This window comes from Ursus arctos, unplaced genomic scaffold, assembly GCF_023065955.2.
Source record: "Ursus arctos isolate Adak ecotype North America unplaced genomic scaffold, UrsArc2.0 scaffold_19, whole genome shotgun sequence".
Classification (NCBI taxonomy): Eukaryota; Metazoa; Chordata; class Mammalia; order Carnivora; family Ursidae; genus Ursus; species Ursus arctos.
Genome location: NW_026622863.1, coordinates 15,381,624 through 15,409,558, shown reverse-complemented (window position 1 = coordinate 15,409,558; position 27,935 = coordinate 15,381,624). Strand labels below are relative to the sequence as shown.

The following is a 27,935-nucleotide window of genomic DNA, read 5'->3' as shown; positions in this document are numbered from 1 at the left end:
TTTTTATGTTTTTTGAGGTTTGTCTATGTTGATACCTATAAATTGAGTTCATTTAGGGGCTCCTGGGTGGCTCAGTCGGTTAAGCGTCTGCCTTCTGCTCAGGTCATGATCCCAGGGTCCTGGGATGGGAGCCCCACATCAGGCTCCCTGCTCAGCGGGGAGCCTGCTTCTCCCTCTCCCTCTGCTGCTCCCCCTGCTTGTGTGTGCTCTCTCTCTCTCTCTGTCAAATAAATAAATAAAATATTTTTTAAAAATGAGCTCCTTCTCATCAGTTCTATAGTGCTCCATTTTGTGACTACAACAGCACATCTATTTAACTATTGATGAGCAACTCAGTTGTTTCCTGTGTTTTTCTTTTTTAAACAATGCTTCACTAACATCCTTTACATTGTGAGGTCTCTAAGGTCTATACTGGCAAGTATAATTGCTGGGTCTTAAAGATAGTGATTGTAATGGGTTGAAATGCATCCCCCCAAAATATAGGTTTAAGTTCCAATCCCAGGTATCTGTGAATGTGACTAATTTGCAATTTGGGTCTTTGCAGATGTAATCAACTTAAGATGAAACCATTAAGGTAGGCCCTGATCCAATATGATTCATGTCCTACAAGTAGAGACCCAGCCATACCCACAGGGAGAGAATACCATGTGAAGACAAAGGCAGAGATTGAGTGATGTATCTACAAGCCAAGTAACTGCTTGCTAGCAAGGATTGCTGGCAACTGCCAGAAGCTGGAAGAGAGGCAGGGAACAAATTCCCAGCTCAAAGACTCTCGAAGAAATGAAACCCGCTGACACCTTGAATTTGGGCTGCTAGCCTCCACAACTGTAAAAGAATAACTTTCTGTTGTTGTAAACCATCCAGTTTGTGGTATTTTGTGAGAGCAGCTGTAAGAAGCTAATCCAGTGGTGGAATCAAAAGTCGTGGTCTATGGGCGCATAGGTTGAGGTCAGGGAGAGAGAAGGTGAGTCTAAGACAGTCAACTGGGGCTGGACTGGGAAGGGCCTTGAATATGACCTTGGATAGGTGTTTGGATTTATTCTTTCAGGCAGTGAGATGCCACTGGAGACAAATTAAATCGGTAAGGGACACAGTACTATTTGGGGTTTAGAGAAGCATCAGAGAAACAGCCATTCTTTAGAGCGGACTTGTTTGAATCATTCAATTTCTGATATCTCGAATTTGTTCGCTTTTTCCTTTAAAAGTGATTCATTCCTTTCTACACACAACTACAAGGATTCGACAAACACAAGTTTGTCATTAATAACCACGGGTTATCTTGTGCTACTAAACCAGGCCGTTTTTAGACATAATCGGCTAATCTCCCTTAATCCTCACAAATACCCCCAAGAGACGGGCCCGTTATCCTCTACAAACAGGGATAAAGAAACTCAGGAGGAAGGTGAGTGATTTGCACTTAGGGAAATATCCAGCTAAAGATTGAGGACTGGCCGATGCTTGGTTACTGGCTGTAAAGCAGGAGGCAAATTACTTCGCCTACATCAGCCTACATTTTCCCAGCTTTCAAACTGGCACGATAGCAGCCCTGCTGTCCGGTCCGTCGTGATTAAACGAAAGCTTTTCAGGCGCTGCAAACCGCGATAAAAGGCACCGCCACCATTCTCCGGGACCACGTGCCCGGCGGTGCAGGCTCCCCCGCGAACCCATACCGCTCTGTGGAGGAGGCCTCGCTGCTGCGCTCCGGCCGCCAGGGTGCGCTGTGACGACGCTCGGGCCAGGGGACGGCCGCTCTAGCCGCCCCGGGGAAGTCGTTGTCCTTACCTTCTGCAGGAGCCCGCGCCTTCGTGTCTGCGCCCGCTGGCCCTACGCTCCGTCCTGCAGCTACCCACTGCCTTCTTGTCGCCCACCATGGCCCTGCTGCACTCAGGCCGCGTCCTGTCCGGGGTCGCTGCCGCTTTCCACCCGGGCCTCGCTTCTGCGGCTTCCGCCAGAGCCAGGTAAGCAGGGGAGAAGGAGACAGAACTGGGGACGACAGGCCTGCCCAGCCCGGCTGCGGACGCCCCAGGACATCGACCCCCGCCCCCCAAGCACAAGCGCCAGCACCACACACACACTTTCTCTGACACTCCCTCGGGCTCACTGGGGGCTGATAATTGAGCGTCGGCGCCTCAAAGTGACCGTCGGGGTCCTACCTCCCTCCCCTCCCTTGCCCCCAGGACCGTAGGAGAGCGCGCCAACGCGTTCCCCCGGGGTTAGGAAGTGTGGCCCTCTACGGCACCCGGACTCCCATTCAGGGGTGGGGGGGTCACGAGACGCGGATTCGGCGCCGTGGGGGTGGGGGGGTAGGGGTGGGGGGGTTGGCGAGGGGAGAGCACGCGGGGCTGTGGTGCCGGCCGGCCTGGCGCCGATTGGCTGCGCCGCCGAGACTGCCTCGCGCCGATTGGCTGCAGCGCGGAGGGGCGCGGGTGCCCTTGATGGGCTGCCCTGGGGCGCGGCTGGGCTCACCTGTCCTGGCCTCTCTCTGGCCTGAGCGGGGTTGGCAGGGCCGCGGCGTGCTGCCGGTCGTGGGCTGGGGGGGTAGTAGGTACACGGCAGGAAGGCTCCGGGGCTCTGGCTTTCAGGCCCAGCTTTCGTTTCTGCATCCCCTGACCTTGGTGTATGGCATCGTCCCTCCCCCCCCCCCCCCGTGTTGCTGCCTGAGTCGCGGGTGACCCCTGAGCCGTGTGGCCTTTGCATGGAAAAGGGTCAAGGTGTAGTTCACCTACGTTTTATTTGACTGTAGGGAAGTCGCCGTTCTTCCTCTCCACCTCTCTGCGCTCATTTAGTAAATAGTTCGTCACCTCAGTTTCTCAGAGCCAGGTGCCAGACCAAATGCTAAATCTGAGGGAGAGACAGGTGTCACTCAAAAAAATTACAAATATGTAATTTCACACTGTGTGCTAAGTGTTGCAACAAAAAGGTGTGGAGTTTAAAACGAATTAGCCATTCCTGCCTAGTGGAGACCTGAGCCAGGAGATTAATTCACTCAAGAAGGCGATTTGGGACGGTATCCTTTAGTATGGCCTAATGAGGAACCTAGTCTCCAGCCCACCTCCATCCGGATATTGACTACAAGGAGCAAAGCCTCGGCCTGTTTCGCGTGCCTTGATTGTTTGCATGTCCTCTTCAAGCCAGCAGAACAGTTTGTCCTTTACACAGCCTCACACTGTTGGCAGTACAGTTTTGCTTGGGCTTTCACACTTTCTCTCTCCCTGATTTAGCTCCTCCTTGGCCCCCTGTCAAGGTGTGCTCTTTAAGCCGGCCTGTCTAGTGGACCAGAATTAGGGAGGGGTTATCATTTATGCAGCAAATTCGGAGAAGAGAAAGGAGTGCCTAACGTGATGGGCAAGAGAAAGTCTTTCAACATTGTAGTGGTCTTACTACTGTTTTGTAGATTCGGCTAGGTGGCCTAAAGAGCTTAAAGTGCTGGGTGAAAATCCCTATGGGTGTGACCTTTTAGTCATTCTTCGAGTTTGAGTGACTGACTCATTTTTCTTTTCCGTCTTTTCACAATAAGAATGTAAGTTCCGTGAGAGCAGAAACCTTACCGACTTTGTTCACTGATGTGAAGTCTTAAAATATTTGAGCATCTGCAGCAAGAAAGGTGTTGTTCAGGTTTAAACAGTGATACATAACTGGGTGATAGAGCCAGATGCCATATCTGGCTGTGACTGGTAACTGTTGAGACAACAAGGAAGTGAGAACCTTCGCTGCTGCCACTGTAGAAGTGATCTTTACCAAAATCCAAAGGGAAAACATTTAAAATAAACTGAACTAATTGAAGTTTCTTTGCTTTTCTTTCTTTCTTTTTTTTTTTTTTGAACAGCTCATCTTAATACCATTCAGCCTTGGCAGTCAGTATTCTGAAAAACTGAGGATTTATCCTATGAAATACTTAATTGGTGTTGGGTCATTTAAGTGGCACAATAAGTTCAAATGTTTCATTTAGCTGCATTTTTTAAACAGAAAGCACTCAGCATTTAACCTTTTCTTGTTGACCGTGCTGTGAAAACATAGTGACATGAAATCATGCTTCGTCCCAGGTCAATGAAGAAAGGAAAATATGCTAATGTATTTTGATTTATAAGGATCTGTTCTTAATTATTCTGATTATTTAATTTTAGTGAAATAACTGAAGGAGAATCATGAGACCTTTTAGAAAGGCAGTGTGCATGTGCTCTCAAATAAATAAAAATCTTAAAAGCGGGGGGGGGGTACCCCTGGGTGGTTCAGTTGGTTGACTCTTGGTTTCAGCTCGGGTCATGATCTCAGGGTCGTGAGATTAAGCCCCAAGACAGGCTCTGTGCTCAGTTTAGGGTCTGCTTAAGGATCCTCTGCCCCTCCCTCCGCTCCTGTTTGCTTGTGCACACTCCCTCACTCACTCACTCCTTCGCTCTGTCTCTCAAATAAATAAATAAAAATCTTTAAAAAAAAAAAAAAGGCAGTGTGCAATAGTGGTATAATAACCATTATTAGAAGATCAAAATTGTATCATTTTTAGCTCTGTGATCATGAGCAAATTAACTTATCTTCTTATTTTAAAATAAGAATATGAGGGAAAGCATGTTTTTAAAACTACAAAGCACCAGAGAGGTTCCCAGAAAAATTGCAAGGTACTTGAATTAGAAATACTTATCTGAATAGTTTGTACCTAACATCTTTTGGTTTGCTAGTCAACATTGCTCAATGGCTGAGGCTTTGCACCTTACATCCAAAGTACTTTGGTAGGAACCAGTTTGTAGGCCATAGGTTATCAGCATCAGTTTTGACCCTAGAGTGCTCTTGTTTGCATTTATTACTATCCCTTGAAAACATCATGGTTCTTACATTGTGGTCATAGAGTCTTTACCCTTTTAAGGAATGGAGGAGTAGTGAAGAGCACAGAGGTTCTGAACATGATTACTAATGTAGAACTAATCTAATTGAGTATCCCTGCTCCTATATTTAGATTGTTTGAGATTCAATATTGTGAAATTGCATTTAGAATTCTTAAAAGATACCACTCTTGACAAATCCCTGCCAGAAGACTCAAGACTGCGGTTTCTGAGAGAATCTCTGTGCTCAGTAAACTTTTCAAAGAACTTGATGAATAAGTGCTTTTCACACCATTTAATGAGAACGGTGCCTTCTGTCCTTGTGGTTGGGGCAGCAGTCCTGTCATTGTTGATTAAAGGCCGTAGAGACAGATATCTTTTTAAAAATGAAAATTGCTTACTGGAAGCTTTCTATAGTGTGTCCTTGACATCCAAAGTATCCCTTTCACTCATCAGTTAATGACAGTGATGTATAGAGGCAGGTGGCTACATGTCTTCAGGGTCTGAATTGTGGATAGGAAATAAAGGAAGCTTTCTTCAGGCCCAAGTCAGAAGTTGCTTCAAGGTATCTGTTTCTTACTGTTGCTTAGACACTGGAACAAGTAAGCAGCCTACAACAATGAAAAAGAAGAGAGGGATTTTGAGTCCTGGCAATAGAGCTAGTGAGGGGAGGGGATGGTAATAATGTCACCCAAGACTGTAGAAAAACTAAGTAGAAATAATGAAAAGCAAGAAGGACCTGTATTTGGTCACAAAGTTAGGACCATATGCTTCTTGAATTATCTACATACTTGCCTCACCAGACACCATACTAGTGGCATGGTAGTTACAAATGAAAGCGTAGAAGTAATGATTTAGTACAATGATACCAGCTAACAGCAAGCACTATGTTCCAGTCTCTGAGCGTTTTATATGTAATAACTCCTTTCATCCTTATGACAGTCTTATAGCCTAGGCTCTGCTATGCCCTCATTTTACAGATAAGGAAAGCTGAGACTTAGAGCTTAATTGGCTTGCCTGTGAGCACTCAAGCTGGTAGGCAGCTGAGCTGTTATTTGAATCCATGCACTTTGCCCAGTACTGACATTATCTAAGGCAAGCCAATAAAAGAAATAAAAGCCTGGGAAATCCAAAAATGGAATAATCTACCCTTTGATAATAAAATTGTATGTGACAATTACAGCTACTAATAGGCAGTTTTCAACGTGTCAGAAAAACATAAGTTTAACTCTGTAATGTTCTGCTGAGCCATCCGGTGTGCCTCACGGAGGGAGGTGTGCGAGTGCTGACTGGCCACTGATGAGTTGGACAAGAGAACCATTTTCGAGAAAGATTCTCGCTAAGCTTTTCAGCATGGTAGCACAGAGGACTCTCACTGTGCTGTGCTGAAACTTCTGACTGGTTGAGATTGGATAAATGATTACGAGAATTTGAGCTATTTCACCTGGGTAATTTGGAACCTTGCTTCCCTAGCTTCGGCCTGTCACTGCAACACGCCCCTCCCCCCCCCCACTCTTTTTCACCTTTAGCCTTTATTCTTATTCCTCTGCTGGGAATGTCTTTTTCTTCCTGTCATCCTTGCACTCACCTCATATGTCACCTCCTCCTGGAAGCCTCCCTAAGCCTATTCTTTCTCCCCCTTCCCCAGGTTATTAGGTCCTGTCCTCAAGGCTCTGAAAAATAATATTCTGTGCTCTGAGCATGTCTTTATCACAGTACATCATCCCCACACCCCAGCCTGCATTGTTATAACTCCCGACGGGTCACCCCACTGGGCATGTGAGGGGTTGTTTTACTCTTCTTTACATTCCCAGCTCTTAGCACATAGCACATTCTCAGTGACTGCTTTAGGAGATCATACTTTGTTTTCTATAATATGAAGCTGTAAAAAGCTTTTTGCTTATTCCCCCGAAGAAAAGGGATAGAATAATCTTTTTCTCAGAAGTTAATTTACCATGAGCAAAAACCTCAGTTTTCATACATTAATACATCCTGCTGCCAAGAGAGTGTTTATTGGAAACATGAATGATGCTTCTTGGGTGCCCTCTTAGAAATCTCAAGGTAGTTGTAGGTGAAAGATAGCCTGAAAGTTTTATGTTTTCTATATTTAGGATTCAATTTGGGAAGGTCAAATCAAAAAAATTGTTAGATATTTGATCATTTGATTAAGATAAGATTGTGAGTGCCTGGAAATTAATCATTGTTTACCTATTTAATTAAAATGACAGAACATTAAAATTAAACATACAACATGACTGTAAAGCCATTTCATATGTGAAGTATGCTTTGTGTTTTGTTTTTTCCTTAAATAAGGGCATAGGAGAGTCAACATAAAGCATAGAGAAGTATTCTGGTAAAACAAAGAATCTCCACTATCTAGGCCAGTTACACAGAAGGTAAAAAATACCTTTTGTGTTACAAGTAAAGTCATTAGTCATTAAACCAAGGAAGACTGAGCAAACTTTTTTTTTTGTAATTCTTCTCTGTTTGTTGGTTCATCTTGAGTTTGCAGGGCGCAAGCTGGCCCCAGACAGAAAATTCTCCAAATTCACATTTCTTTGCCGCCAATTCTTACGTGTCCAAAGACAGGGAACTACAGACACACCTTTTTAGGAGGGAAGACTGAGCAAACTTTTAAAAATGTTAACATATTTCATAGCTTCTTTTCAGACTCAGTTCTAATGAATCAAGACAAAATTCACTTTCCAAGTTGTGTCCTTATATGCTCTTTCATATTTGGAACAAGCTGATACTTTAACACGGTATAGCAGATTTCTCAGTTTTATTTTCTGATACAGTAAATATTGGTAGCTAAACTCCACATAAATAAAAGCTATTTCAGGCCTTCAACAAGTTTTTAAGAATAAAAAGGGATCCAAAGACCGAAATGTTTGAGAACCACTGCTTTAGGACAACACAACTTTTCCTTGAAAAACAAAAACATATACAAAGTTGCGTTTCTCTGTCACAGTTGATCCTGCTATATTCTCAACCACTCAATAACTTTAACCAAGTAACTTCCATTTCATAGACAAAACTGAGGGGAGGGCATTGATGTCAATCCTACTTAAGCATCTTAGCAGACTAGTGGACGCACATAGTTCAGCTTCTACAGCCACACATATATCCCTTTTATACTTTCTTTATATATATATATATATATTTTTTTTTTTTTCTTAAAATGCCAACAAAGAACATGTTCGCTAAAATGACCCAAAGCTCTGGACTTCTAGTTTCCAGAACTATGAGAAAATAAATTTCTGTTGTTTAACCCTCCTCCCCCCCAAAAAATAAAATGACCCAAAGCTTTAGCCTCTCTAGCACATATAAAAATAAATAGGAAATAAAAGTATATAAAAATTATGCTTTATAATCAATGTGTCTGTATCCTGTCTTAGAAATTATCTAGGTATCCAGTAACTAAGTAACCCATTAATTAACTCATCATTATATTAGCCCAAGATTTTAAGTTACTTTAACATCTTTGAAATTATCTTCAAGCGGACAAAATAAAATTACTGTTCTCCTTACCACCCATCCAGTCTAATGAGAAAAATATCAAAGTCCAGTAGAGAGATATCCTGCAGTACGCCTGACCAGTACTCCCCAAAACCGTCAAAGTGATCAAAAACAAGGATGTCTGAAACTGCCGCCACAAAGAGCAGCCCAAGGAGACATGACAAACACAATATGATATCCTGGGTGGACCTTTAGAATGGAAATAGGACATTGGATGAAAACTAAAGAAATCTGAATAAATTGTGGATTTAATAATGTGTCGGTATTGGTTCATTAACTGTAACAAGTATTCTCTACTAATATAAAATGTTAGTAATAAGGGGAAACTCTTGGAGGGGCAGCTGTTGGCAACTCTGTACTAGCTGCTCAATTTTCTGTAAATCTAAAACTATTGTATGGGACGCCTGGGTGGCTCAGTTGGTTAAGCATCTGACTTCAACTCAGGTCATGATCCCAGGGTCCTGTTATCAAGCCCCACATTGGGCTTTCATCTCAGCAGGGAGTCTGCTTCTCCCTCTCTCTTTTTCTCACTCTGAAATAAATAAATAAAATCTTTTAAAAAATAAAACTTCTAAAAAATGTAACCCACTGGGGTGCCTGATTGGCTCAGTCTAAAGTTAAGCCTCCAACTCTTGGTTTCAGCTTGAGATCTCAGGGTCCCAAGTTAAGGCCCAGGTTGGACTCCATGCTGGGGGTGGAGTCTATGAGTGAATGAATGAATGAATGAATCTACTGAAAGAGAAAAAACAGGGGCACCTGGGTGGCATCTGCCTTTGGCTCAGGTCATGGTCTCAGGGGTCCTGAGAGTCTGCTTCTCCCTCTCCCTCCCCCCACTTGTGCATGCCCTTTCCCTCTCTCTCTCTCCTCAAATAAAATCTTTTGAGAAAGAGGCGCCTGGGTGGCTCAGTGGGTTAAGTGTCTGCCTTCAGCTCAGGTCATGATCTCAGGGTCTTGGGATGGAGCCCTACATCGGGCTCTCTGCCCATCGAGGAGTCTGTTTCTCTCTCTCTCCCTCTGCTCCTCTCCCCACTCTTGGGCACTCTCTCCCCCTCTTTCTCTCTCTCAAATAAATAAAATCTTAAAAATAAATACATCTTTTACAAAAGAGAAAAAATATGTAATTACTATTCATTTTAATTTATTTTCTTAATTCAAGTGTAAATAACAGTATTATATTTTAGGTGTACAGTATAGTGATTCATCAATTCTGTACATTACTCAGTGCTCCTCAAGATGTGTGTGCTCTTATTCCCCTTCACCTGTTTCACTCATCTCCTCCACCACCACCACCCCCTATATTTCTAAATATAGAAACCACCAGTTCTCTATATTTAAAGGTCTGGTTTGGGGAGCGCCTGGGTGGCTCAGTCGTTAAGCGTCTGCCTTCGGCTCAGGGCGTGATCCCAGGGTCTTAGGATCGAGCCTGGCATCGGCCTCCCTGCTCTGCTGGGAAGCCTGCTTCTTCCTCTCCCATTCCCCCTGCTTGTGTTCCCTCTCTCCCTGGCTGTCTCTCTCTCTGTCAAATAAATAAATAAAATCTTTAAAAAAATAAAAAATAAAGGTCTGGTTTGTCTCTTTTCTTCTTTGCTCATTTGTTTCATTTGTTTTGCCACATGTGAGTGAAACCTTAATGGTACTTGTCTTTCTCTGATTGACTTATTTCACTTAGTATTATACCCTCTAGATCCATCCATCTTGCAAATGGCAAGATTTCATTTTTTGTGGCTGACTAATATTCCATTGTACCATATTTTTTCTCTGTCCATTCATCTATGGATGGACACTTGGGCTGTTTCCTTCCATATCTTAGCTATTATAAAGCTGCAGTTCGCATGTGGTGGCATATATCTTTTCGAATTTTGTTTTGTTTTGTTTTGAGTACATACCCAGTAGTGGAATTACTGGATCATATGGTGATTCTATTTTTAATCTTTTTTAACTTTCTTTTTCTTTTTATTTTTTTTTATTTTTTTTTAAAGATTTTATTTATTTATTCGACAGAGACAGAGACAGCCAGCGAGAGAAGGAACACAAGCAGGGGGAGTGGGAGAGGAAGAAGCAGGCTCATAGCGGAGGAGCCTGATGTGGGGCTCGATCCCATAACGCCGGGATCACGCCCTGAGCCAAAGGCAGACGCTTAACCGCTGTGCCACCCAGGCGCCCCGCTTTTTCTTTTTCTTTTTAAGATTTTTTTTTTTTTTTTTTTGACAGAGACAGCCAGCGAGAGAGGGAACACAAGCTGGGGGAGTGGGAGAGGAAGAAGCAGGCTCCCAGCAGAGCAGGGAGCCCGATGTGGGGCTCAATCCCAGGACCCTGGGATCATGCCCTGAGCCGAAGGCAGATGCTTAACAACTAAGCCACCCAGGCACCCCTCTTTTTCTTTTTTAAGTAATCCTGACACGCAATGTGGGGCTCAGACTCACAACCCTGAAATCAAGAGTTGCAAGCTCTACTGACTGAGCCAGCCATGTGCCCATACTCTTACACAGTGGCTGCTATACCTTGCATTCCGAAACCAGTGGTGCATGAGGGTTCCTCTTTCTCCACATCCTAGCCAATGCTTGTTTCTTGTGTCTTTGATTTTAGCCATTCTGACAAGTGTGAGGTGAAAATATGTCACAATAATGATTAGTTGAACACAAATTTACATTTTTCATAGTTTTAAACGTTAGATAGGAATAATGTTAGCTCATAGTATTAGTAAACCAATATAAGTTTAGGAAAAACAAAGCCACAGCATAAAATGTATGCTTGGATCATACTTAACATAAATAAATAAAAGACATAACTATATTTATTAAATCAGTTAAACTAGTCTCAGAGGTTTTATCACTGATGTGAACTCGAATTTTTTTAAACATCTGAGTTCGTTTCTTTAAGAAAAAATTTTTGTCTAGCACATTCGAAGTACTAGAAATTCAGTCTCTGTAACACAATCAGAACAGAGCCGCCTTTGAGACTTTATTTTAAATGGAGCCCAACATAGGGCTTGAACTCACAACCCTGAGATCAAGACCTGAGCTGAGATCAAAAGTCGGGCGCTTAATGGACTGAGCCACCCAGGTGCCCCAAGATTTTTATAATCTCAATGTATCAGTACCCTACAGAGATGGAAAACATTTTACATTCAGACATTCAGAGGTAAAACAAAAAAGCCTTTTTGAATTACTGACACACAGAGATCTTAAAGCTCTTCAGGTTTACAGCTTCAGCCACAGGCCAAGAATAAACACAGAAACCTCACAGTTCTGATTTAAAAAAAAAAAAAAAGCTGCAAAATTCTTTTTTTTTTTTTTTTAAGATTTTATTAAGTAATCTCTGTACCCAGCGTGAGTCTTGAACCCACAACTCCAAGATCGAGAGTCACAAGCTCCACCAACTGAGCCAGCCAGGTACCCCAGAGCTGCAAAATTCTTGATTTAAGCTTCAAATAAACAAAGTCAAACAAACAACAAACCAGATTATCATCTCTCACCCGACAGAGAGTAGATCTCTGCTCTGCATTTTCAAAGATCACTGAATGGTCATATCATAAAACCAGATTCACATCATTGCTGCCAATGAGGACTAGCTTACTGGCCATAGGTGAACCAGAAACAAAGCCCCAAATCAGTAGCGGGTGGGGAACAAGCCAGAGAAACAGTTTTGCCTCGGGCTGCTTCATGGAGACCACAGTTATGGAAGCGAGTTCCCCACCTCCAGCTGGAGGGGCTTCTGAAGCCAGCAGGATGAATGTGAGGGTGGCACACAGCAAAGTTACCCCCAACACTCAAGTGATGAGTAGTCAGGGCATCTGGCTGGCCTACATCGTCTTGGTAGGACTGTCACATGTTCTACTCAGCATCCCCTTCTACAGCATGCCTGGTATCTGGACCCTGACCAACGTCATCCATAACTTGGCTATGTATGTCATCTTCTATACAGTGAAAGGGACACCCTTTGAGACCCCTGACCAAGGAAAGGCTCTGCTACTGACACACTGGAAACAGATGGACTATAGGCTCCAATTTACCTCTTCCGCAAATTCCTCAGCATTTCTCCCATTGTACTCTTCCTCCTGGCCAGCTTCTACACCGAGTATGATGATGCTCACTTCCTCATCAACACAGCCTCACTGCTCAGTGTACTGCTGCCTAAGTTACCCCAATTCCATGGGGTTCGTGTCTTTGGCATCAACAAATACTGAGGGATGGGGCTGGGGATAACACTGGACCAAAGGGCCGTAACATCCTTTCCTTCTCCAATTTGCCTTCTGTATCTTGAAAGCCTGAGAACTCTACAACATTTCCCAACCTTTCTGTTCCCAAGGAAGAGAACAGACTGGAAAATGCAGCTCCCTGGGCCCAGCCCTGCTAGGAGCTGGTTTCCTTGAATCAGGAAAAGCAGGAAAAAATAGGCCAAATCACTCTACCCCCACAGCAGGAAGCCATATTTGGGCAGCTGATCAAGTTTTTCCAGGTCTTTCACCCCACCACCTGTTTGAGAGCAGGATAAAACCCAAGTGCCTTTTTTTTTGGGGGGGGGGGTTCACTTAATACTCTTACAATGGCCCTTGCTTGCTTCTCTTTGTCATCTTTTATCACTCTCAGTTTCTCACAGCCAAATTACGTGAAATAGTCTTTGCCTGGGAATTCAGGTCAGGTTGGTACTGTGAAAGCTTAAATATGCACCCTGTCCTCCCCAGGATGATTGAGGTATCCCCCTTCTGCTCCTCAGTGCATTTACACTGAAATCTTTGGTCTTCTGCCCTCCTCTCTGAAGTGCTTTGGCAGATTTGAGATGTGTCTGGCCATGGAAATCTAGCTACTGTGACTGATTTCGTTTATTTCCCATTTCAGCTCTTGGTGGACCCATGTGGAAATGGGGCCCCCAGATCCCATCCTGGGAGTCACAGAAGCCTTTAAGAGAGACACCAACAGCAAAAAGATGAATCTAGGAGTTGGTGCCTACCGGGATGATAATGGAAAGCCTTATGTGCTCCCTAGTGTCCGAAAGGTGAGTTCGCCATCTGTCTCCTGCCTTCTTGGGATGGATAAACTGAAGAGTGCTCCTGGAGAGTAGCAGAAAGAGTGCTGGTCTGGGAGTCCTGAGACCTGGCTTCTAGCTCTGGCACTGACTGCTGGAGTCATTCAGGTTGTCTGGGCTCTGGTCTCCTTGGCTGTAAAAGTGACAGGTTAGAACTACCTGGTCTTTTCAAAATTGAACTTACATGATTATCTATAAAGCAGGCATAGGGTCATGTTTAATCCTGAGAGTGCACAGAAGGACCAAGAATTTAAACATTGCCTCTTTGTAATAAGAATAGCCCTTTTAAAGAAAGGGGCGTAATCAGAAGGGGGAGTGAAGCATGAGAGACTATGGACTCTGAGAAACAAACTGAGGGCTTCAGAGGGGATGGGGGTGGGGGAATGGGATAGGCTGGTGATGGGTAGTAAGGACGGCACGTATTGCATGGTGCACTGGGTGTTATACGCAACTAATGAATCATCGAACTTTACATCAAAAAGAAATTAAAAAATTTAAAAAAAAAGAATAGACCTTTGTAGATGAGGGTTACTGCCATTATTTTCCATTTCTCTCATGTTGATTGCCTTAATAAGCTCTCCTGCACAGGCATGCTCTGTCCTTTCTTTGTACTGCACTATAGAGTAATTCGCTTTATTTTTGTTGTATTTTTATCACTAGTCTTTATATTGGTTATCACTATAACTTTAAATAATTAATCCACTTAGAACAGTTTTTTAAAAGAAAGTATGTTTCCTTTCCATCTATACCTCGTCTGTTGATACATGAATGCTTTTTTGTCATTTCCGAAAGTGAGGTGGGGATGCGTCATTCCTCCTTACAGCAGAACTGGGCACAGTGAGTGAAAGTTACAAAGGAATACTTCTGGGTGAGGGTACAGCCCTTGGTAATCATCTGAGCCTCACCGCCCTGCAGCAGGCTGGCTCAGGCCCTCCTGAGCCACAGAAGTAAGAATATGGGCTGAATGAACCCTTGAAAGAAGAAATGTCTAATAAGCATGTGGGAGTGTGGGTTCAGGGTCATCTCTAGAACTCTCCGAGTAGAAAAGAAGGGCTCAAGAAGCCATTGTGATGAGAAGACCTATTGAAAACTGCTAGCTGCTGGGTCTCAGGTCATGCAGGAATTGCTTTGGTCTCAGGTTAGAGTATTCAGCAAGTATTACCTATTTTGCAAGCTGGAATACCACCACATGCTTCTGTACATTCCTTCATCACGTCTTCAGCCAGTCGTAAGAGTTGCAGCAACAGTTGTTCCCCCATTCAACAGATGAAGAAACTGAGGCTCAGGAAGGTTACTAATTTGCTCAGGGGCATACAGCTAGTAAGGGACAGTCTCACCTCTGTCTCCAAAGCACAAAGAGGTGTGGCTGTTACTATTAACCTTTGAAGTTCTTAGACTGGCATTTTACCTTGAAATACTTCTTTTTTATATATTTAGTTTGATTTTATCATCATATATCTCTTTTAAGTGTTGCTCGTAAACCTTGTTCTTACGCATTCCAAGAATGTCGTATGTTAAATACTAACGAAGAGAACATTGTGTACCCATCCATATAAAACCTAACTAAAAAAATAATAAAGTATAATTTTAAAAATAACATACTTCTGTTCTACAGTATAAAATACTAAGTATTCTACATTTTTTCTGTAGGGCTGGCTTTTTGGTGTTTTGTTTTTTGTTGTATAATTTCAAGTTTTTATTTAAGTTCCAAGTAGTTTACGTACAGTGTCATATTAGTTTCAGGTGTAGTACTTACTGTTTTTCTTGGACGGTATTTTCAAGTAAAAACAAGGCTTTATTTACTTCCTTTATATTTAATATATAAACTGAATTTATAAAACATTAAATATTAATCATACTAATTCCAGGTAAGGAGAAGAAACTAAACAGATATCTTTTCTCTTGTCTAGGCAGAGGCCCAGATTGCTGCAAAAAATTTGGACAAAGAATATCTGCCCATCGCGGGGCTTGCTGAATTTTGTAAGGCATCTGCAGAGCTAGCCCTGGGTGAGAACAACGAAGTGTTGAAAAGTGGCCGGGTAAGCAGAGCAGACTCTGGCATCATACAGAGTCTTTCTTTATATTTAACAGTTTGAACAAATTTGAAATAATTTAAATAAATCAAGATACATCACTTTGTGCGTGATCATTGTTTTGAGGTGACCGCACCATTGCTAATATCTCTTCTTTAGAAAGTAGGTTGGCACTTACTAAATAAAAGATTTCATGTAACACACATTCCAAAAATGTAGCAGTAATCCTGAAAACGGAATGGTAATTTGAAGAGTTGACACTGCTCTGTGTACGCTTATGTTCCGTTTATACTGAATATGCTTTAGAAATGCCAAACAAGGCCCAGTTTTAGGCCTATAATTAGCCACTGCCCTCATGTTCTCAGCTTCCAGCTGAGATGGAGGAAGCACACAGGCAGGACTCTTGGGGCCAGGACCAGTCTGGCACTCCTCTGCTGCCCCTTCATGGCCAGTGTGGACATTGTGCTCTCTTCTTGCTGCCTCCCTCCTCTCTCAGGTCCAGAGAGCGTCGTGCAGCTGGGTCTCCTCCTCCCGTCTCCCTGGGGGCCGTCCTATTGTAGAAGAAAGATGTCTCTAAAGGACACTGAACACAGACTTTGCAGAAACAGATGGCCGTGCACCCACAGAGTATGCGCAGGCCCAGCGCTTAGAGTAGGAGAGGGGTGGCGCTGGGCAGGCGGCATGCCTCCAGGCCGCGGAACAGCCCAGGACATGTGGCTTCGGGCCCTGTAGTTTACTTTCCTTTGAAACAAATATGTTCATTAATGGATACATGTGTATATTTAAATATTTATTGTTCTGGGTAAGTCTGGAGAAAAACATACAAAGTAGCAGAACTAAGCCAACATTTCTCCTCTTCCACCCCCAAGACCAGAATAAATAGTTTATTCACAAGGCTGGTCTAAGTCCACATGTTAGTTCGTTAACTCAAGAGAAAAGCATACAACTTCCTCCCCGGGGAGAGACAGTAATGATCCTAATCCATGGTTTGATTGATATCCGTGCAGTCAGCCACCTGTTAACCCCTCATGAAAGCTTCCATATTTTTCTGTAATTTTTACTTAACCTCTATCTATCTAGCGTAACATCAGCTTGCCTCATAAAGTGCTGTGCCTTTGTGAATTTTTAGTATTCTCAGATCCACAGTTAGGTTTATTTGTTGTTGGGTTTTTTTTTAATTTTATTTTTTAAATAATCTCTTCATCCAACATGGGCCTTGAACTCATAACCCCAAAATCAAGAGTCCTGTGCTCTCCCAACTGAGCCAGCCAGTTGCCCCCACAGTTAAGTTTTTATTTCTGTCATGGCAAAGTTTGCAGGGACAAACTTTGTGTTGTAAAGAGTTTATTAGGGTCCCCCATTTCTTCTACTGCTGGCCAGAAAATAGGTTTATGTTTCAGAGAACCTTAAATGTCTATGGTGCCTTAAAAAAAAAAAAAAATTATCTGTGGTTTCTTATTCCTTAAAGTTGACTGATTCAAAGAAACAGATTTACCTTCCTATTACTCAAAAGGTACTGTTTTCAGATTATGAAAACTGAATGGAACTTCTGAGCCTTTGAAATGTAGTCATACTTATTATTCTAATAATAAGTTGACTTGCTTTTCAAGAAACTTTGATGTTCGGAGACTCATTCAATTTTGTATAATTCTGGAATAATATTTTAATGTAGTGACTGTTCTTAGTGTCTTTCTTCTCTGTATAAATCAGCCCTTTCTCATGTGAGGGGAGAGGTTGTATCCTGAACATTCCTCATGTAATACGCCATGATACTGATAACAGGCCATGAGGGGTTAGCGTCTCTGTCAGCAAAGGTTTTGTAAACTGAAGAGATGGCTCTTTCGAGAACTCACAAGGAGAGTCAGTCTGTCTCTTAGCAAATGAGGAAATGAGACAATAGCACTGTTCTCTCGTTTCCGAATACCATTTGGAACATTGTCTTCAGCTTCTGAAGAAGGAAGGGGACTGACTGTACAGAGCAGTGCCTCTGTGGGCTTGGCCTCAGTTCTGCTAATTATGGGCCTCTAGAGAGTGTCGCACCTACTGACCATGCTGTCTCTTCTTCAGTATGCCACCGTGCAGACCATTTCTGGAACTGGGGCCTTGAGGATCGGAGCCAGTTTTCTGGTGAGTTGGAAACTCCTTCAGGAAAGAGCTGTAAGACAGTCTGTAAGTTGAGGATGGCAGGGTTTCCTATTGCATGTGTGTTTGCTGACTTCTTTCCACAAAGTCGGAAGAGTTCCTGTTCTCTGGTAAACGGAGTCAGGGGTAAGAAAAATGAAAATACTTAGAAGAAATTACAAGGAAGATAGAATAATCATAATAATAAATCTAATTTATTGAGCACATACCTGTTACTACCAGCTTTTGTTTTAACTCATTTAATCTTTATGAAGGAGGTTCACTTGCTGCCATTTTACAAATGAAGCAAGTGAGGCCTAGACAGGTCCTTGGCTCCACAGTGGATTTACTTGTCAGAGCTTAGATTCCAGTTCACAGTCTTGCTGCGGAGCCATTACTGTCTCTCACTCATCAAGATGCTGAGTTTCAAGAGAGAAAAATGTCTTCCTCAGTAAAATATATTGACTCTTTTTTATTTTTCCTCTTCCTTCTTCACTTTTCCATTCCCTTTCATCCCATTGTTTAGCAAAGATTTTTTAAGTTCAGCCGAGATGTCTTTCTGCCCAAACCGTCCTGGGGAAATCACACTCCGATCTTCAGGGACGCTGGCATGCAGCTGCATGGTTACCGGTACTATGACCCCAAGACGTGCGGCTTCGATTTCACTGGCGCCGTAGAGGACATTTCGGTAGGTGTGACTCTCAGGGCAAGAGGGCTGAAGGAACAAGAAACAAACCTCCATGTGGAGATGTGATGTCTCACAGCTGGTTCTCCACATCTGACGTAGAATACTAGGGATGAACTCATTCCCAGATCTCAGATTATCCTTGTTACCGATCCAAAACAGTGACCCTGTGGCATTTCAGGTAAGTTATCTCCTTCGGAGCTGCAAAGTCATCTGTTGGTTGTCTCTTTAGAAAATGCCACAGCAAAGTGTTCTTCTCCTGCATGCCTGTGCCCACAACCCCACGGGAGTGGACCCCCGCCCTGAGCAGTGGAAGGAGATAGCAACAGTGGTGAAGGTAAGGAGAGTGAGCTGACTGGCCACAGTTCTGTGTTCAGTAACTGGCCGTAGATGCTTAACTGGGCAAAGTCTTAACAATGAGAATTAATTACCCTTAAGCCCACATGGTTAAGTTGTCAGGAAAGAGCTTCTTATTTGCATAATTAGCAGTTTGGGTTTGTTTTTGGGTTTTTTTGGGGTTTTTTAAGATTTTTATTTATTAGAGAGGGAGCGCCTGCCCGTGCATGCATGCACGTGGGGAGAGGGGCAGACGAAGGGCGAGAATCGCAAGCAGACTCTGCTAAGCACAGAACCTAATATGGGGCTCAATCCCACAACCCTGAATCACAACCGGAGCCTCAGTCAAGAATCAGCCACTTAACCAACTGAGCCACCCAGACGCCCTGCATAATTAGCAGTTCTTAATTGATGGTACATGAGCAGCTTGAAAATAGTTTCTGCTCCTCAGCCTGTATGTAGGGAATTCTGAGGAATCTTGTCATTGGCTAGCTTGTCCGGTGGGCATCCACTGGCCCCAGAATGTCTGTTATTGGCACCTGCATTTGCCCTGGCCAAGATGACTTGTTCGTTCTTTATATGCTTTGTCATGTCTCCTCTCCTGGCCTATTTCCTCAGCATGGCCATTATCAATCACAGGGTCAGCTGTCAGAGAAGGCACTAGTCACAATTTCAAGGGAGGAGGGGCGCCTGGCTGGCTCAGTCGGTAGAGCATGCAACTCGTGATCTCAGGTTTACGAGTTCAAGCCCCACACTGGAGGCAGTGTTTACTTTAAAAAAAAAAAAAAATTTCCAAGGGAGGAAAATATTCCTGTTGCCTTGTGTCCGCATTTTCACGTCTTTTGGTTTCCCTTTCTTTGGCATCAAACAGAGGGAAAAAGAGAGCATTCACAGAGCACTTTGAAGATGAGATGGTTCTCATGAGGCCATCCCATGAGTCATGGGTATAAGACGAGGCTGCCAGAGTTAACATTAGCCCCAGAAAAGATTGGTGTTGGTCCAGAGTAATTACCCAGACTCCTGTGGGCCTGGAAGGAGCTTCCTGTTTGATCAAGCAGCTTTCTGGGAAGATTGAAATTAAGAGTATCTCTTCCTAATGTCTTCTTGAGGGACCATATCCACCAAAGTAAAAAAAAAAATAATATGATGACGTCTTAAGGAAAATTAAATATCTCCAAATTGCCACTGGGGGAGAAAACCGTTAACTCTGTGTGAGGCAGACATGGTCCCAATAAGCACAGGCAAGCGTGTGGGGCATCTTGAGAGGGACTGCCTAAAGCTTTGCTCTTCTCTTTTCCTTCCCAGAAAAACAATCTCTTTGCATTCTTTGACATGGCCTACCAAGGCTTTGCCAGTGGTGATGGTAACAAGGATGCCTGGGCTGTGCGCCACTTCATCGAACAGGGCATTAATGTCTGTCTCTGCCAATCCTATGCCAAGAACATGGGCTTATACGGTGAGCTAAAGGACCCAGGGCGTGATGTGTGTGTCCTAATACAATTGAAGAAGTGCTGAAAGAGGATGCCCCAGAGATGCCAGTGTGGGAGGTGGGGTGTCTGCTGTGTGATTTCCTGTTGCGTGTTAGGTTGGAAAACTAGAAGACAAGACCCATGTGTGTCTTTTCAGGGGAGCGTGTGGGAGCCTTCACTGTGGTCTGCAAAGATGCTGATGAAGCCAAGAGGGTGGAGTCACAGTTGAAGATCTTGATCCGTCCCATGTATTCCAACCCTCCAATCAATGGGGCCCGGATTGCCTCGACCATCCTGACCAGCCCCGACCTGCGAAAACAATGGTAAAAGCTCATTGCCGCTCCTAGCCAGCTAGCTGCCTTTCCTGCCACCCATCTTTGAGAGCTCGTTTATAATCGGCAAGTGGTAACATAGAATATCACACCGCTTCTGTATGTGGAAGGGGAGGAGGGGAGAGAGGAGTGTGCATTTTGTTAGCCCTTTCAAATGCATAAGAGACAAAGGTAATTCAGAAACACCAGGGGTTTTTTATTCCATTATCTCCATGTTAAGTAAAACCTGCCCTTTCCTCGAAGCCATGAAAAAAAATGAAATCTTGCCATTTGCAATGATGTGGATGGAACTAGAGGGTATTATGCTAAATGAAATAAGTCAATCAGAGAAAGACAATTATCACATGATGTCACTGATATATGGAATTTGGGAAATAAGGCAGGGGATCATAGGGGAATAGTTGAAAAAAAAATGCAACAAAACGAAACCAGAGAGGGAGACAAACCATGAGAGACTCTTAATCTCAGGAAACAAACTAAGGGTTGCTGGAGTGGAGAGGAGTGGGAGGATGGGGTGGCTGGGTGATGAACATTGGGGAGGTTACGTGTTGTGGTGAACGCTGTGTATTGTGTAAGACTGATGAATCACAGACACCTGAAACAAATAATATGTTATATGTTAATTTAAAAAAAAAAAACCTGCCCCCCCAACTTAAGTTCAAATTGAAGTACCTTACATAGGAAAACTTTTTTAAGAATATCATATTTTTGGTTCTTATCCTAATAATAGCTACCACTGAATCAGTATTTCTGCTTATGTTTGGTTTTTATTAGCCTTACCATCTGAATCTCTTGGCACCTGTGCTCTAACTTAGTGTTACTCAGTCTCTCTGACCATAGTCCACATAAGACAGATATTTTATATAATGACTCTGAACACACATTACCTATAAACATATACGTAACTGAAACAGTTGTCAAAAACTCAGTACTTAGGTTTCATGTGTTCTGATATTTTCTAAATGCCAGTTGCATCCAACTACCTTGAATATGTGAGCTACTAACAGGTCATGCCATACAATTCAGAAAACTTTGCTCTAGATCAGAGGTTGGCAAAGTGTTCTATGGGTCAAGTCTAGTGTGCCCCCTATTCTTGTAAAGTGTTATTGGGACACAGCCACACCCATTTTTGATGAATCATGTGTGGCTGCTTTTGTGCCATTCAGCAGAGTTTAGTAGTTGTGACAGAGAGCAAATGGCCCGCAAAACCTAACACAGGAATTTGCCCCTTTATAAAAAGTTTGCCACTGTACTGGAGCTTTAAAAAAAAAATTTTTTTTAAATAAAAAATTTAAAAATGAAAAGTTTGCCAACCCCTGCTCTATATAATTCAAAGTTAATAAAAAGCCAAGATGGCCATGAACAGTGTGATTTGTCAGACAAGAGTGTATCTTTGTAGCTGTTTAATTGAGCTTGTTGGGGAGAAAAGTGAAATCTGTTGTCCGCTGTCTGCAAGGAACTTTATCTTATCACATGACAGCTGTTCTTTTTACATTAAATTATTCCTGTGGAACGTTGAAGTAGGTCTGGTTCAGGGCGGTTCTTTTTAGTTAAATATATCGATGCAAGGCTTACCAAAAAACTGACTACTTTTTAATTTATACTTTTTTCCCATTATAAAATTAACGTGTAAGTACATTTCAGAAAGTTTGGGAGAGGGAAAACATTAACTATAAATCTAGTCATTATAACCCACCTTTTGTCTCTGTTCACCATTTTCCATCATGCTAACTATATACCTTACTCCTGTATATGTATGTTGTAGGTTTGGTTTTGTTTTTGTCTCTTAGGATTATACTAAGCTTTTTTTTTTAACTTACTATTTTTAAGTGGTTTTTTATATTTCCTAATGGTTGTCAGGATGTCGGTTTTTCTACTGTGTGCGCTTCAGTACAGCTTTGCAGTCTGTCGCGTACAAAGATAACAGAGGTGCTGTGCTGGATGAGTGGGGCATTTCTACCTGTGGGGAGTTTATAATCTGGTGAGGAAGGTACGGGTACAGCGTCCATACAAGAGACAAAGAATAAAGGCAGGCCAAACGAAGGGCTATTGATTCTAGTGGGGAATAAAGGAGGCCATAATGAAGACAGCAGCATGTGAGCTATGCCTTAAAGAGAGAAGGCTTTTTCCCTCAAGGGAATGAAGGGTAAAGGAAAACCGGACAGAGCCGTGCATGAGGAAAGGCACAGAAGCACGATGTGCGTCCTGTAGGACGTGCTTCGAAAGTCCCACGTAGTTTCTGTGGCCTTGACGCTGAGTGGGAGGAGGATGGAGAAGGCAGCAAAGCTGGGAAGTTGGGAGCAGATGGTGAATCACCTTCACCCATACCTTGAGAAGTCAGAACTTCATTCCATGGGCACCAAAGAGCGAGGAAGGGCTTTGCTGGCATTGCCCTGGATCTAGCTGTGGGCGTAGCCTCCATGCTTTTAGGACCTCAGCCTGAAAGTAAATGGAGCTGGACAGATGGGACCATAGGAAATTTAAAATGAAATGTCATCCCCAGAGGGGTCAGGAGCTCCAGCTCCAGCCAGTAATTACACTGCTAGTGAAGCGTTGCCCGCTTTTTCCAGAGAGGATAAATCCATGTTTTTATGCGCAAGTGCCCAATTTTAAATGTTTACCTGAGTCAAATAAAAATGACTAAGACTAATCTTGTTTGACTTCTAATTGGCAGTTGTGACCCGTTATAACTGTGTATGACATCATCATAGATGGTTTAAGAACATGAACACATTAGAACAGAGAGGTAAACTATAAATGTTTTTACTGTCGTCGTCTAGTTGGGCAGGAATTTCCCCTAGAGCCATAGGAGTAGAATGAGAAGGGGAGATTCTAAGGAAGGCAATTCTGGATTGTGTCCAGAATCGAGTGAGCCATGTGTATCAGAGGACTGCCTTCAGCCACCAGATAGAACTGACCCTCTCTTCCTGGGGCTTTCAACACAGCACTGTTCTGTTGCTTCCTACCTTGTCCTGACGTGTTCCAGTTGGTGGTTCACAGGTTTGTTCCCAGTGTCAGTTTTAAGATTTAAAGGCAAGGACCATGTCTGAACCCTCCCTTTGCCTCACGCCTAGCCCATGGCTTGGCACATCATAGGTTCCCAGTGCACTCACTGTCTTAACTGCAAAAGCAGGAGTGTGTATTCCATCCGTGTTAAAAATAAGGTCATAGTCTATTATTTAAAACACAATTTTTGGGGCGCCTGGGTGGCTCAGTCGGTTAAGCGTCTGCCTTTGGCTCAGGTCATGATCCTGGACTACCTGCTCAGCAGGAGGTCTGCTTCTCCCTCTTCCACTGATCTGCCCCCCACTCATGCTCATTCTCTCTCTCTTACTACCTCAAATACATAAATAAAATAAAATCTTAAAAAAAAAAAAAAACACAACTTTTGCCCCCTGCATAAAGGATGGAGAGCCTTAGCCTTCCTAGATTTGAGTCATTCATTCATCTTTTTTTTCTTTTAGGATTTTTTCATTTATTCGAGAGAGAAAACATGGCAGTTGAGGGGGGCAGAGGGAGAGAGAGAATGCCAGGCAGCCTCCATGCTGAGCACAGAACCCGACATAGGGCTCAATCCCACAACCCCAAGATCATGACCTGAGCTGAAATGAAGTCGGATACTTAACCAACTGAGCCACCCAGGCGCCCCTCATCTTTCTCAATAACTCCATTATGTTAGTCATTAGGTACCTGATCAGAATAGTGTTCTGATAGAAAACAGTGCTGTAAAATACCTTTTCATTTCCTGAACCAGTGAGAGCGTCTGACATGGGTTGGGACGAAGAATTAAGACACACCAGGGTAATACTCAAGGAAGGTAAAACTGCTGTGAGCTGTGGCTTATCTGTCGGTGCTTGTCCAGAATTGAGCTGCATCCCAGGGTTTTGGGTTTTTGTTTTGTTTTGTTTTTTTCACAGGTTGCAGGAAGTAAAAGGCATGGCTGACCGCATCATTAGCATGCGGACTCAGCTGGTCTCCAACCTCAAGAAGGAGGGCTCCTCCCACAGCTGGCAGCACATCACTGACCAGATTGGCATGTTCTGTTTCACAGGACTAAAGCCCGAACAGGTGAGTGGGCGCTGATTTCTCCCCAGCTGACCACTTGATCAGTCCTCAAGTACTAGAATTCCTCAAAGATCCCCTACCTATTCAGATTACCCTTAAAACAGTCATTTTGGAGTCCTTTTAGGTAAAGGAAGAGTATAGCATTCATTTTGTTTTGTTACTAGTCGTTTCCCTGTCTGCACCCCCCATGAGGTTGCAAACTGCTGAAAAGCAGAGCGTGATTTGGTCATTTTTATATGACCACTGCTGCTTCTCTGAAGAGATAAGCAGAACAAGCAGGAGCCTGAATATTGTTTGGAGACGTAGCTGAGCTGTTCCATAGCTGGATTCTGGATCTGTTTTTTCTACAAATGCTGGATCTAAGATTTGTTTTCACCTGTTCACACCTCAGTATTCCTCATCTGACTTTAAGATGGTTTTTTATCCTTCTCTCTATGCTAGCCCACCAAATTCTGAGAATAGGGTTTAAGCGAGAAAATAGAGTTTCTGTTATTTTCGTGTCTTAACACCTGGGCTGGGCAAATCCCCCTGCCTAGAACTGGCTCCTATGCTCTCCTGTCTGCAGGTGGAGAGGCTGACCAAGGAGTTCTCTATCTACATGACAAAGGACGGCCGCATCTCTGTGGCAGGGGTCACCTCCGGCAACGTGGGCTACCTTGCCCATGCCATTCACCAGGTCACCAAGTAATTTCCCTGGTGAGAGGAACCAGAGACAGCCTTCCTGCCTACGGCCCCTGCTGTTGTGAGATTCACACGGAGAGAGAAGGAGGGTGGATGGTGGCAAGCAGGTCCCTTCTTTCAACGACAGTAATTAACACTCAACCACTGAATGTGTTTCGCAGAAGAGAACCTGTAGTGAAATAGGGCAGAGGCATCTGTGGCGGGTGTCTGAAACTTTGTGGCTCAAAACCAAACTCCTGCTCATCCTTTAACCTCAGCTGTTCCAAAAGAGTTTACATGTACAAGAAAGACGTAGCCCAAAAACCCCGTCAGTCATGCCATTGCAATATTTCAGAAGCTTTAACGGCAGCACCTTACGGTGTTGGGGTGCCTCTGCAGATCCAGCATGAGAACAGCAGCTACAGGAGGTGTCATGGGAAGAGCTCGTTCTAACCTTCGCAGGCAGCTCGTGTTTGTCCTCCCGCGATCGAGCAAGCTTATCAACAGACCTCGTTACAGGAACCATGTTTCGTGAAAACCAGCAAGCCTGCTGCCACTGCAGTGAGGAAGATAGAACGATGCTGTCTCCTGTCTTATTTAAGGGGGAAAAAAAGCTGCTTTTCAATACTTGCGGGCATTTTAATGTTCCTCTCTTTTCCCTTATCATCGCTGTTCTTTTCCTTGAGCACAGAGATCTATAACTAGCCTAGATTTTCATCCTGTGCTACTGCTTCATTGACCACCTGCCCCATCCTGTAGGCTTTCTTTGTTTGAAGAGCGAAAAAGATAACTTCCTGCTCCTCCCATACCCTCACCTTTCTCATCAGAGAATAGCCGAGAGTAAGTAACGGCTCTTGAGTTCAGCATCGTCTTCAGTGATTGATTGTCTGCTGTCGGGATGTCGCCTCTGCCCGATTGGACCTCTTCATTCAGTACGGTTGTGCGGTCTCTCATCTCACATCGTGAGCCGGCGATGCGGGGCACAACCACGAAAGCGGATCTCTGCGCTTTGGTTTTAATCTCTGTGTGCTGCCAGCTGGGCTCAGGCTTCACCCTTTTGGAAAGATAACCACCATCTGCTCCAATCATGTAGACTTCTCACAGCCTGGTTTCTCTGTTAAAATAAAGTTACTGTAGACCCCACCACTGTCTCCTATGTTATGTTTTTCTTTAATGGGAAGAAAGGGTAGGAGTGGCCCCGAAGTCTGCAGGCCTATTCAGCCGCCTGTAAGCCAGTGGGTGTGTGAGGTGTTCCGAATGTAAACAGAAGCCACGTCTCTGTCTTTGTCTTGCCATTCAGCTTGTCCAGTCCAGCAATGTTGAAAATGTGGGTATAATCCTTTGGACTTTGGAGGACAAGTGGAATACCTTGAAGGAAACGCTAGATAGAGCAGGGATGAAGAAATGGAGGGGCAATGGCGACTTTAGGTGTCTATAGGAGCCAAGTAGGTAATAGAAGCAAACAGTGAACATAAAGTAAAACAGGATGTGAAATAGATAGGAGATCATAACTGGTGAGCAGCCTTCATCCTCAGTGTTGAGAAGTGGGAGGGAAGTGACAGCACTGAGAGAATCAAAGTTTAGGGTTGCAGGTCTTAAGTTGTGGTTTTTTTGTTTTTTTAAGATTTTATTTATTTGACAGGGGAAGCTGCAGGCAGAGGGAGAGGGAGAAGCGACACCCCACTGAGCAGGAAGCCCAATGCAGGACTCGAGCCCAGGACCCTGGGATCATGACCTGAGCTGAAGGCAGACGCTTAACCGACCGAGCCACCCAGGCACCCCAGGTCTTAAGTTTGTTTGTTTTTGAATAAAGTGGAAATCCTGATTTTTATGGGAGGTCTGTTGATGTTTAAAAGTTGGCAACTAATTACGTTGTTTTAAAATGATTTGCAAGCAAGATGCAAACAGTAGTTCGCCAGTGTGCAACCTTTAGCATGAAGTCATGTGCTCTGTCAGCAGACATCTAGCAGCGGCACCTGCTTCGCATCAGTCCTCCCCGAGGTTATTCTGTCCTTTCTGCTTGGTGCTAGGAACCATTTGGGATGGGCCGGCTACTGACCAGACAGAGAGTGGAACCAGACTCAGCCACTGAGCCCATCCACAGTGCTTTGACAGTTCGGGGGGAGAGGAAAGTGAGCTCTTGTTTCTCTTCGTTCCCTGAGGGACACTGCACAGGGTGGGGGGCAGAGAGTGGTCATTCCCGACCCTTGGCTCTTCTGTGTTCCTGTTGCTATTGGAAATACCAAGGTGGTAAAAGGAAGTGAATGGACCAGATCACTGGGTGTCTTTGGAAATATCTTAAAAGGAGAAGCAATAAATAATATTACCTGATCCATACAGGGACTGACTGCTAGGTCTCCTTGTCTGGAGCCAAAAGGTTGAAAGTTGCCTGCCAAGAACTCAACCAAAAAAGGAACTTAAACCACCCTGCTGACTTGTTATTTTTAAACACATGTATTACCAGCACACCCTGGACTAAGTCCCATTCCTCACTGAAAACAGACCTGGTGGGTGTGAACCTGATGCTTCTCTCCACTGTTCAGACTGTCTGCTTCACCCCTTCCTAATTTCTTAGTCAGGCTCTAAGGTGTTAACATTCTGGCACATGATGGAGGATGTGGTTTGCCTACTCAGAAGAGTCATGCCTTTGTTCTGTTATAATTTAAGGTATAATAGTTCCCAAATGTGGGTTGATTTTTTAAATATTGGTTGCCTATTCTTACCTTTGGGCATTCTGACTCAGTATTTCTAAAATAAGGCTTGGGAATTTATTTTTTTAAATAAGAAAAAGAAAACTTCCTTGGGGCGCCTGGGTGACTCGGTAAAGCGGCTGCCTTCTGCTCAGGTCATGATCCTGGGGTCCTGGGATCGTGCCC

General features: G+C 43.7%; 1 protein-coding gene, 1 non-coding gene and 1 pseudogene across 3 annotated transcripts; 2 read left to right on the top strand and 1 right to left on the bottom strand.

Moving 5' to 3' along the window:
• Positions 1-1,711: 1,711 nt before the first annotated feature.
• GOT2 (glutamic-oxaloacetic transaminase 2) lies at positions 1,712-26,890 on the top strand. Of its 2 annotated transcripts, XM_026494899.3 has the most exons (10): positions 1,712-1,958; positions 13,172-13,328; positions 15,269-15,397; positions 17,459-17,518; positions 18,039-18,200; positions 18,430-18,534; positions 19,839-19,989; positions 20,160-20,325; positions 24,252-24,402; positions 24,965-26,202. In XM_026494899.3, the coding sequence occupies exons 1-10, from the start codon at positions 1,870-1,872 to the stop codon at positions 25,085-25,087; spliced, it is 1,293 nt and encodes a 430-aa protein (XP_026350684.1). In that variant the 5' UTR covers positions 1,712-1,869; the 3' UTR covers positions 25,088-26,202. The 2 variants fall into 2 exon arrangements, with proteins under 2 accessions (XP_026350684.1, XP_057170111.1); XM_057314128.1 differs by lacking the exons at positions 24,252-24,402; positions 24,965-26,202 and adding an exon at positions 26,702-26,890 and having other exon boundaries at positions 1,762-1,958.
• LOC113252588 (small nucleolar RNA SNORA38) lies at positions 7,296-7,432 on the bottom strand. The gene has a single exon (XR_003314939.1). It is a non-coding gene; the product is annotated as a small nucleolar RNA SNORA38 (small nucleolar RNA).
• LOC113252315 (ORM1-like protein 2) lies at positions 11,653-13,157 on the top strand (annotated as a pseudogene).
• Positions 26,891-27,935: the final 1,045 nt, after the last annotated feature.